Source organism: Ovis canadensis, chromosome 3, assembly GCF_042477335.2.
Source record: "Ovis canadensis isolate MfBH-ARS-UI-01 breed Bighorn chromosome 3, ARS-UI_OviCan_v2, whole genome shotgun sequence".
NCBI classification, from domain to species: Eukaryota; Metazoa; Chordata; class Mammalia; order Artiodactyla; family Bovidae; genus Ovis; species Ovis canadensis.
The window spans coordinates 160566490-160578643 of NC_091247.1; the positions used below are offsets into that span (position 1 = coordinate 160566490).

Genomic DNA, 12154 nt, shown 5'->3' on the forward strand with positions numbered 1-12154 from the left:
GAGAGGTGAGGGGGAGAACACTGGACAAAAAAGAGGAGAAAAAACATTCCAGGCAGCAGGATAGGTGTGCAGAGTCAGGTACTGCGGACATGCACCACATGTTTGGGAACTGAAAGAAATCTATTTTGAGTTGAGCATAGGTTATAGACAAGTCCCTGAAAATGAGGCTAACTAAAGTCAGATTTTTTTTTCTAAGCAAAATTCTTTGAAATATGTTTTAAAAGGTGTTCAATTATAATTCTTATTACCTGAATGGTCTTACAGATAAAATTTATAAGCAGAAAACAGGACAAGTAGAATTTGCAGAACAGGAATAAAATTTCTATTTCACATTTCAAAACTGAAAAGTGGGCAAGTGTAATTAGCACAATTTATACATCTTTCATTTCTACTTTTACTTTAAAAGTGAATTTATTGAAACTCATAAACTATGTATCTCCTAACTTCTGATCGTTATTTCCTAGTTCCTTTCAAATCATTCTGTGCTGAGGTTAAGATAACAGTTATGTTTACATGCCTCCTATATCAAAAGAGGTGAATATATATGGGAAAATATTTTTACCTAGGGTGAGAGGATTTTTCATGTGTTCCTCTTTCACTGGAAGTCGAATTTGTCAGGTTGAAATTACACATATATAAGTAAAATAAGCATAATTTTAAACCTAGAGTTTATTAGATCTTTACATGATGAAGATAGAAAATACTTCATATTATATTAATGTTCATTGAGCATAATTTTAGATTGGTAAAATAATTCTTTTCTGTTGATTTACTCAGAAGATGAAGGTGTCACATCCTTAGATTTCTGCCAAGATTGCCTCAGGTTTTCCTATTCAAAAAGATAAAAGACTTTCTTTTCCTCTATTTGCATTTGGCATAATTTTGCAGAACTATGCTAGATGTGTGAGTTTTTTTTAATGACTTTTTACAATGAAAGACATGTTTTAACATTTAACACTACAGTTTTAACCTTTCAAATGACAGGTCTTTCCACACACACACAAAAGAAATGTTTTTAACTACTTTAGTAGTAGTATTATTGGTCTTATGGCTAAAGAAGGAGACTGAGGCCTGAGAAGTTTAACTAAACCACATGATCCATCCGAATCAATGGATCATAGCAAATGCAGTTCTCCACCTGATCCTGTTTTAAGCATTAGACAATATGCTCAGAAGACATTTATGCATCTGTTGTGAAGTTAAAATACAGGCAAATTGAACTTAGGTTATAAAAGTTGAGACCCAAAGAATCCAGTAGTTGCAGACTCAAACATTGCAGCTACTTTGAATTCTAACTGGTCTATAGCTTTAAACATGAGAATGTTTGCTTTATTTTTCTAGACATTTTAAATGATTGAAATATCTAACTGTCACAAAATATCTCCAAAATAAATCATTGAGACCTCAGTGCCACAAAATCCTGGGGTTTTTGTCTTGTTTGCTAAAGCACCCCCACTACTTAGAACGGTGTCACATGGTAATATCAGTAAGTATTTGCTGAATGGATGAACTCTTTGTGTGTGCTCAGTTGTATCCAACTCTGCCATTTCCTGCTCCAGGGAATCTTCCTGACCCAGGGATCGAACCTGAGTCTCTTGCTTCTTCTGCGTTGGCAGGCAGATTCTTTACCACTAGTGCCACCTGGGAACTGTTTGTATTTTGACTCAAATTTGTATTTATCCATTTAAAGGAAAAAATTCATCTTGAAAATTCTAAAGAAGTTACTTATGACGTGTTTTCCTTCCGTTTGGACTTTATATCCTCATTTTTCTTCCCTGGGTTTGCTAAGAGCCATATTGTTTAGGTGGGACTATTGTGGCTCAGACGGTAAAGAATCTGCCTGCAATGCAGACCTGGGTTCTATCCCTGGGTCAGGAAGGTCCCCTGCAGAAGAGAATGGCTACCTACTCCACTATTCTTGCCTGGAGAATTCCATGGACAGAGGAGCCTGGTGGGCTATAGTCCATGGGATGGCAAAGAGTCAGATACAACTAAGTTACTGACACTCACTCATATTGTTTAGGGCCAGAGAACTCTGCATCTTGGTACCTACATTGAACTTAGAGGCTATGTTAACTAATCACACATTTACATGAGAACATTCCAAATTGTCTAGAAGACCCCCTGATGACTGGAGCATGTGGACATGTAGTCATAACTTAGATTTGTAAATGGTTTGCTTTTAGCACATCTGGAAATATGGACAAACTAGTAATTATTCTTAACTGAATTTCCCATACATATTATAAGACATGTTTTGATATTTGGTATCTAAGATATGTTTTGCAACTTGACAATGCTGATAAACAGAAATGAAGATGAGTTTGCATACAAAGATCTTCTCTTCCATACCAAGATTTTGCAAGCTAAAAAAACTCTGAAGTGCCTTGAAGAGAATTAGGTGGGCTGCAAAGTAGAGGCTCAATAAGGTCCAAGAAAAAGATAAACCTGAAAGATGTGGTAAGGAAGATTCTGGAAGTTCTATCTTTTAGGTTCTTCCATGTTTTTATGCCTCAGGGCAATTATTGGCCTACCCATCTGCGCAAGAGTCATGAGAAAAACACTTTATATCTGAACAAAGTGAAAATGCATTGTAGCGTTAACAATTGAAAGAAACTACCTATCACCTCCTTCACCTCCTTTTGAAATGGAAATCCCTACAATGGATTTTAGTGTTTTGTAAACTTACATTTTCATATGTAAGATTTCATTCAACCAAGATTTTCAACGGTGACAATTTTACTTTGGAACTTCAAAAACAATCTTGGTTTGTCCTCTCGTTTTTAGTTCTGTTAAACTGTACCACCGTCCCCTCCCCCCCGCCATTTAATTGATTATTTGCAATGATCAGATCTCAAGATTCAGGAAAGAAATTCATGTTATTTGGAGAAGGGCACAGTAATGAACACTGACAATGCCAAAGCCTTGAGAGTAGGTTTTCGGTTGCCAAGCATGTTAAGAAGATTTTATGACCAGCTGGTGTGCAGTGCCTTATGGAAAAGAGAAGATCAGTTTCTAACTCATTTCTTCTTATAAACCTAGGGAGGAGGTTTAGAAAAACTCTTCAGGGAAAGAATTTTTCTTGGCGTGGTATGATTTTCCCAAGCTTGGCAATAACCATAACCTGCCATACGGAAACCAAATGAAACAGAATTTCATATGTATGTCTCTTAGTAATGTTTCTTCTGTTCATAAGGAAGAACTAGAATCTAGTGGATCAGCTAGATCCCCAGTGGATATGTGATGATAATCCCGTGGATTTCAGAAATGTTATGTAGTCAGCCTCTCACCCAATGGCTTGAGCCCGTTTCTACCTAATGACTTGTGGGCTTCATAGTTGGTGGCCCCCTCGCCTCCTCTGTACAGCAACACTGTTAGTTCCCACTCTCTGCTGAGTCACACCTAGACACCCCAAGTGAGCGTTTGTCTCACTGGAAAGAAGTAGCTCCTATTTAGGAACCTAAACCATTAGTTATAAGTCTATTGTGAGATTATTTCACCACAATGAACTCTCTTCTAAATCCCTGGGATATGAACACTTCTTAATATTGACAATTAGCCTGAGGAAATACTAACTTCATTAACTCAGTCCAATGACTAGGGTCTAGTCTGAGTTGTGGTGTATTTCCAAAGGAGATATTTTGTCACTTTCAAGCAGAGAGAGTAAAAATAAACCAGTGGGGTGTGGCTTATGGAGCTTTATTTAATGGATTCTGGAATGTTGATTTTTAGCTCTTTTTGAATTATATGGAGGCTGGTAAAGATGCTCACACAGTTTCTTTTCCTAATTAATTAATTAATCTATGCTACCTATTTGCACCTTTACTTTTCAGAGAAAATTTTACCATCTTTTTTTCAAGATGATACAAGTTCAGACTATGAACAGAATATCCTCAGTTTTATATTAGTAGGGTACAAATTAATGAGGGTCATTAATCTGTTCTCTACCCCGCATGATGTACATGTTCTGGGGAGAATGCCCACGTAATCAAAATATAGCCCTTACTTTAGTGGAGATACAAGAATGTCAAATAACAGAATGTGAACATTTTTGTTTTGTTATTTGCTCTCTTGCTGAGGTGTCTGTAAAACTGGAATCAACTAGATAAACTGTTTCTCCATACTCCCTTTTTCTTTAGTTGTTCAAGTTGGTTTCCCATGTCTCGGCAAACAAGATGGAGTGGCAGCATTTGAAGTGAACGTGATTGTCATGAATTCTGAAGGCAACACCATCTTGCAGACACCTCAAAATGCCATCTTCTTTAAAACCTGTCAACAAGGTAATCAGTGATGGTGATTCCAGAGAAGACATAAAACTTCCAGGTGTGATTTGAACAAAAAATTGTAGCTAGCTAGGCTGGATAATTATTTTGTATAATTATAACCATACCAGTGGGAGGAGGGGCTGCTAAGTGCAGGGTCCAGGAATAGTACTAAGATAGACTTGCTTTACTTTGACCCCACTCACAATTTTAGGGACTCCAGTACCCTTCAAAATGCTCTGTCTTCCACCTCTTTCTCTCCCTCTTCCAGTATAGTCTTTGGGAGTCCTCAACCTCATAGCAAGGTCACCAGTCATCACCAGCAACTACCACTACCCATACCCACTGCCAAACGCTTGATCCTTCTGACTTACATGGAAAACAGGTCACTGCCATCTCACCAGCAATCTCTGCCAGGCAAAGTCACCTCCCACCACACTTGTGTAACCAGGGAATGGGAGGGCCTGTCCCCTTCCCTATTCTGATATAAGCTCTTCCAGCACAGAATTTTAGCTCTGGAGGCTTTCAGTGCCCTAGGGATGTACCAAAAAGTCATTACCCACTCTGACAATGAATATGGAGGGCAATATCCATCGTCTGTCTCAATGTGAATTGAAGGTCCAGTGCAGTAAATTGATAGGTGAGATGAAGGAAGAACATAAAGCTTGCTTTGCCTTCTTCCACAAGCCCCTTAACTGTTGAAAATAGGATTGAGAGAAGCAAAGTCTAACTTTTCCTGAAAACTTAAGAAAGTACAAGTGATGTAGAGAGAATGAAGTGGAAATATTGGTATTCAATAAATTACAATCAGTGTGCTGGGGAAAATGTGACCACTAACCTCTTCACGCTCCCCGTAATTCACTGAATATGTTTTGAAAAGTGTCTATACAAAACTTGTTTCTCTTTGGTGAAGCTGAGTGCCCAGGAGGATGCAGAAATGGAGGCTTTTGTAATGAAAGACGGGTCTGCGAATGTCCTGATGGATTCTACGGCCCTCACTGTGAAAAAGGTAAAGAACACAGACAGCCAGCTCCCTGGCTTGCTTCTTAGTGAAATGGGTGTCACACAGGAGCCCCACATGTATTTTTAGCACATCCCCTGAAATTATCTTTCTGGTCACATTTTATGGGTTCATGCAGCCTTAAAAAGCCACAGGAAAGCTATTGGAAAGTGTTTCTTCTAGGAGTGGTTTTCTGTTAAATCCAATATGTGGTAACAGGCGCAGAAAACTGACAATGTCTACATTCTTTGTGGCCACTTTTACTCTCCTCCATCCCCACACCCGGGCTCACTATTATATACACTCTTCTTTGGCATAATCTTACAAAAGTTTTGAGTTTTTCTCCCTCCACTAAAATTGGTTTTAAAAATAGTACTGTGACCAATTTGAAAGTATCTACTCCAATGAAAAGTAGCTTGAATCACAATTAAGTCTACACCTGAGTTATGAAGGTGCTCTAGGCAAAAAAGGGAGGATGAAGATCATTTGTGTATTAAATATATCTGTTTTGGTGAAATTACTACTAAAAAAGTTAAATGAAAAAAAGAGATGAACATGAAAATGTTTACTAATCACATGACTGGATGCATGCTTAGTCTTTCAGTTGTGTCCAGCTCTCAACCATAAAGGTATATAAACCTCAAGTTCACATATACTGGACTTATTTAACAAGAATAAGCAAAATATTTTTCATCTTCAAAAAAATAAGAATTTTTCTTGTATGCTTTTTTTTTGGATTGAAGCATTTTATTTACAAGGTGGTTAGCTTCAAGCGTACAGCAAAATGATTCAGTTATTCATACATATACATTTTTTCAGGTTCTTTTCCCTTATGTGTTATTACAAAATACTGAGTATAGTTTCCTAAGCTACAGTAGGTCCTTGTTGATTATCTGTTCTATACATAGTGGTATAAATACATAAATTCCAAACTCCAGATTTATCCCTCTCTGGGCCTCCTTTTCCCTTTGGTAACCATAAGCTTGCTGTCTATGTCTATAGGTCTGTTTCTTCTTTGCATATAAGTTCATTTGTATCATGTTTTTAGATTCCATATGCTAAGCCATGCCGTATGATACTTGTCTTTCCCTTCCCTGGTTCACTTAGTATGATAATCTCTAAGTCCATCCATTTTGCTGCATATGGCATTATTTTATTCTTTTATGCCTGCGTATTATTCCATTGTATGTGTATGTATACCATGTCTTTATTCATCTGTCAATGTACATTTAAGTTACTTCCATGTCTTGGCTATTATATATAGTGCTACAATGAACACTGGGGTGCATGTATATTTTCAAATTCTGGTTTTCTCTGCATATGCCTAGGAGTGGGATTGTAGGATCATATGGTAACTCTATTTTTAGTTTTTTGGGAACCTCCATACTGTTCTCCATAGAGACTGCACCAATTTACATTCCCACCATCAGTGTAGGAGGGTCCCTCTTTCACCACACCCTCTCCAACATTTACTATTTGTAGGATTTTTGATGATGGCCTGTCTGATCAGTGTGAGGTGATATCTCATTGTAGCTTAGATTGGCATTTCTCTAATAATTAGTGATATTGAGCATCTTTTCATGTGCCTGTTAGTCCTCTATCTCTTCTTTGGAAAAACATCTATTTAGAACTTCTGCCCATTTTTTGATTAGGTTGTTTGTTCTTTTGATATTGAACTGTATGAGCTGTTTGTACACTTCAAAAATTAATCCTTTGTTGGTGACATCATTTGCAAACATTTTCTGCCATTCTGCAACTTGTCTGCTTATTTTGTTTATGGTTACCTTTACTGTACAAAAGCTTTTAACTTTAAATAGATCCTATTTGGTTTTGTTTTTATTTCCATTACTCTAGGGGATGAATCCCAAAAGATCTTGCTGCAGTATGTATCAAAGAGTGTTCTGCCTATGTTTTTCTTTAAGAGTATTATAGTATCTGGTCTCATCTTTAGGTCTTCAGTTCATTTTTATTTTTATGTTTGTGTGTGTGTATGGTGTTAGACAATGTTCTAATTTCATCTTTTACATGGAGCTGTCCACTTTTCTCAGCACCACTTATTGACGAGATCGTCTTCTCTCCATTGCATGGACTTGCCTCCTTTGTCACAGATGAATTGACCATAGGTGTGCATAAGTTTATTTCTGGACTTTCTATCATGTTCCATTGATCTCTGTGTCTGGTTTTGTGCAAGTGCCATACTATTTTGATGACTGTAGCCTTGTAGTATAATCTGAAGTCAGGGAGTCTGATTCTTCCAGCTCTGTTTTTCTTTCTCAGGATTTCTTTGTTCTTTTGTGTTTCCATACAAATTAAAAAAAATTTGTCCTAGTTCTGTGAAAAATGCCATTTGTAATTTGATAGGGATTACAGTGAAAGTGCTGCACTCAATATGCCAGCAAATTTGGAAAACTCAGCAGTAGCCACAGGACTGGAAAACGTCCGTTTTCATTCCAGTCCCAAAGAAAGGCAATGCCAAAGAATGCTCAAACTACTGCACAACTGTACTCATCTCACACGCTAGTAAAGTAATGCTCAAAATTCTCCGAGCCAGGCTTCAGCAATACGTGAACCGTGAACTTCCAGACGTTCAAGCTGGTTTTAGAAAAGGAAGAGGAACCAGAGATCACATTGCCAACATCCACTGGATTATTGAAAAGGCAAGAGATTTCCAGAAAAAAAAAAAAACTATTTCTGCTTTATTGACTATGCCAAAGCCTTTGACTGTGTGGATCACAATAAACTGTGGAAAATTCTTCAAGAGATGGGAATACCAGACCACCTGACCTGCCTCTTGAGAAATCTATATGCAGGTCAGGAAGCAACAGTTAGAACTGGACACGGAGCAGACTGATTTCAAATAGGAAAAGGAGTACGTCAAGGCTGTATACTGTCACTCTGTTTATTTAACTTCTATGCAGAGTACATCATGAGAAACGCTGGGCTGGAAGAAGCACAAGCTGGAATCAAGATTGCTGGGAGAAATATCAATCACCTCAGATATGCAGATGACACCACCCTTATGGCAGAAAGTGAAGAGGAACTAAAAAGCCTCTTGATGAAACTGAAAGAGGAGAGTGAAAAAGTTGGCTTAAAACTCAACATTCAGAAAACTTAAGATCATGGCATCTGGTCCCATCACTTCATGGGAAATAGATGGGGAAACAGTGGAAACAGTGGCCAACTGTATTTTTTTTTTTTTTTTTTTTGGTCTCCAAAATCACTGCAGATGGTGATTGCAGCCATGAAATTAAAAGACACTTACTCCTTGGAAGAAAAGTTATGACCAACCTAGATAGCACATTCAAAAGCAGAGACATTACTTTGTCAACAAAGGTCCATCTAGTCAAGGCTATGGTTTTTCCAGTGGTCATGTATGGATGTGAGAGTTGGACTGTGAAGAAAGCTGAGCGCCGAAGAATTGATGCTTTTGCACTGTGGTGTTGGAGAAGACTCTTGAGAGTCCCTTGGACTGCAAGGAGATCCAACCAGTCCATCCTAAAGGAGCTCAGTCCTGGGTATTCATTGGAAGGACTGATGCTAAAGCTGAAACTCCAATACTTTGGCCACCTCATGCGAAGAGTTGACTCATTGGAAAAGACTCTGATGCTGGGAGGGATTGGGGGCAGGAGGAGAAGGGGATGACCGAGGATGAGATGGCTGGATGGCATCACCAACTCGATGGAGGACGTGAGTTTGAGTAAACTCTGGGAGTTGGTGATGGACAGGGAGGCCTGGCATGCTGCGATTCATGGGGTTGCAAAGAGTCGGACACGACCGAGTGACTGAACTGAACTGAATAGTGAATTTGTAGACTTCCTTGGGTAGTATGGTCATTTTAACAATATTGATTCTTCCGATCTGAAAAAATGGTATATCTTTCCATCTGACTGTATCGTCTTCAATCTTTATCAGTGTCTTGCAGTTTTTGGAGTATAGATCTTTTGTCTCTCAGATTGGTTCTTCTTAGGTATTTTATTCTTTTTGATGTGATGGTAAGTGGGATTGTTTCCATGGTGTCCCAAAGCTTGTGTTGGCCTGCTAGTTGCAGGTCTGGGGCCCAGTTGGTCCCAGGGTAGGGCCTGGCCTGTTGTGGGTGGGCTAGGTCCTCAGACTGTGATTTTCTTGCCTCTGGTATCTGCCCCTCACTGGGTGAGGCTGGTCTAGAGGCTTGTGTAGGCTTCCTGTTGGGAGGGGCCTTGTGAGTGAAGCTGGGTGTTGGCCCTCTGGTGGGGAGGGCCATGTCAAGGGGGTCTCTAGTGGTGGCTGATGCTGGGAAAGATTGAGGGCAAGAGGAGAAGGGGGCGACAGAGGATGAGATGGTTGGATGGCATCATTGAGACGGAGACATGAGTTTAAACAATTGTGAAGGAAAGGGAAGCCAGCTGTGCTGCAGTCCATAGAGTTGCAAAGAGTCAGACATGACTTAGTGACTGAACAAGATGAGGTGGCTATGGGCTCACGAAGTCTTTAGGCAGCCTGTCTGCTGATGAGTAGGCTGTGTTCCTACCCTGTTTACTGTTTGGCCTGAGGTGTACAGGCACTGGAGCCTATAGGCTGTTGGGTGGGTTCAGGTCTTGGTGCCAAAATGTTGGCCTGGCCTCCAAGAGAGCTCATGCCAGTGAAAATACCCTGAATCTTCTGACCAATGTCCTTGTCCCCAGAGTGAGCCACAGCTTCCCCCCACCTCTCCTGGAGACCCTCCAAGACTAGGTAGGTCTAGCCCAGGCTCCTGTAAAGTCACTACTTTTTCCCTGAGTCTTGGTAACACAAGACCCAGGTATGCCCTCCAAGAGTGGAGTCTTGGAGTCCAGTGGAGCTCCTGCGCTCAAGTCTAGCCTCCTCCTGATGCCAGATCCCCAGACTGGGGAGGCTGATGTGAGATTCAGAACTCTAACTCCTGTGGGAGAGCTTCTGCAACTGATGTCAGTTTGCAGGTCACCCACCCAGGGGATATGGGATTTGATTGTGTAGAGAGTGTGCCCCTCCTGCCGTCTTATTGTGGTTTGTTCTCTATGTCTTTGGATGTAGAATATCTTTTTTGGTAGGTTCCAGTCTTTTTTAAATCAATGATTGTTTAGCAGTTGTGATTTTGGTCTTCTCATGAGAGGAAGTGATCTCAAGGTCCTTCTATTCCACCATCTTGTCCTGAGCTCCATCTGGACTGATTTTGAAATTGAAAGACTGAGGAAATAAGGCAGAAAAAGATATTTACACAAGATAGATTGAAATTGAAAAATTGAGGAACTAAGGCAGAAAAAGATACTTCTTAAGAAGACCACATCTTACTTAAAATAATGATTCTGGGAAAATTTAATCAGCCATTCAAGTGGAACAATTCCAAAATTCTCTTCTATGAAATTGGTTAAAAATATAACCTTATTTACTGCACAAAAATAATTTTAATATAGCAAACTTCTGTCTTTACAGAGCAACCACTTTAGAGTCAACCACAAAGCTTGAAAATGTAGACCTGTTATATTATCGACATTTCCAAAATGGTCCTGTTTCTAAAACCCTATTGGCCATAATTAGAATTCTCTCTCCCCATTAGTCCTTTGCTCACCACGATGCATGAATGGCGGGCTATGTGTTACTCCCGGTTTCTGCATCTGTCCACCTGGATTCTATGGAGTCAATTGCGATAAAGGTAACTTCCTAAGAACAAGGTTCTTTTTACTTTCTTTTTTTTAAACTGGAGGATAATTGCTTTATAATGTTGTGTTGGTTTCTGCTGTACAACAAGGTGAATCAGCCATAAGTACACATTTGTCCCCTCCCCCTTGAATTTCCTTCCCACCCCTGTAGGTCATCATAGAGCGCTTGTTTGACCTCCCTGTGTTATACAGCAACTTCCCACTAGCTATCTATTTTATATACGGTAATATACTTGTTTCAATTCAAAGAAGTATATTTACTATATCATCACTCTTCATAACAGATTTATAAATAGGGTGTATCACTTCACTGGTTGCTTTAACATTAACCATACATTTTAGTGTCGCTTAACACAGTACAAGTTTACATTTACTCACAGAATGCCAGTGCAGGAACCTGGTCAGTGGGCAAGGCAGTTAGGCACTGATGATCCTGCTGACAGCTTAGGAGCTCTCTGGTTCCAGCCAATAAACAAACACAGATTGGAATAGGCACTGCTTAGAAAAACAAAAAAAGTCCTAAAGTGACCCAAAAAACTTTCAACACACATTCCATGGATAGGAATTAGCCTCATTACTTACCTGGATGCAAGCAGGAGAAATGTCATTCTTGGCTGGACAGCTATCTCCCTTTATGGGAGGGGAGCGTGAAGTTTCATGGACAGTTAGCTGCTCCTGGCCCATTGCTGTTTTCGTATGTCCCAAATCAGTTTTATGGGTGAGCTTCTAAAACAATCTCTTCCAAACTGCCTGACCTAGAAGTTCACTGATCACCCATTTAATTCTCTGCTCACAGATCACATCCCTGAGAGCTCGAGTCCCTCCTTCCTGTGAAGCAGTAGCAGAGCCAGATTTTACTTTCAGAAAGTAGATTCAAACATGGCTCTAGAGTAGAATGGTGTGATTCATAGTCTTGCAAGACACCTGTCTACTTTGCCTGGTTCACATCTTTTATGGAAAAAAATTAACATCTGTAAAGTGTACGATGGGAAAACATTAACATCCTTAAAGTGTATGTATTTAATGAAATTATCCTTTAGTCAGAAATGCTAATTGTGTGAGTTGTTGTTGTTGTTTGGTTGCTCAGTTGTGTCCGACTCTTTTGCAACCCCATGGCCTGTAGCCCGCCAGGCTCCTCTGTCCATGAGATTCTCCAGGCAAGAATATCAGAGTGGGTTGCCATTTCCTCCTCCAGGGGATCTTCCCAACCCACGGACTGACTCACATCTCCTTCACTG

The 12154-nt window shown here is 39.7% G+C and overlaps 1 protein-coding gene across 2 annotated transcripts in view; it reads left to right on the forward strand.

Moving 5' to 3' along the window:
• Positions 1–12154, forward strand: part of WIF1 (WNT inhibitory factor 1) — an 87795-nt gene that overhangs the window by 61720 nt on the left and 13921 nt on the right. Inside the window, exons 4-6 of one of the 2 annotated variants that reach the window (XM_069584721.1) lie at positions 4140–4280; positions 5176–5271; positions 10814–10909. In XM_069584721.1, the coding sequence (XP_069440822.1) occupies positions 4140–4280; positions 5176–5271; positions 10814–10909 (333 nt within the window). The remainder of the gene's footprint in view (positions 1–4139; positions 4281–5175; positions 5272–10813; positions 10910–12154) is intronic. The other variant, XM_069584722.1, reaches the window with a different exon arrangement.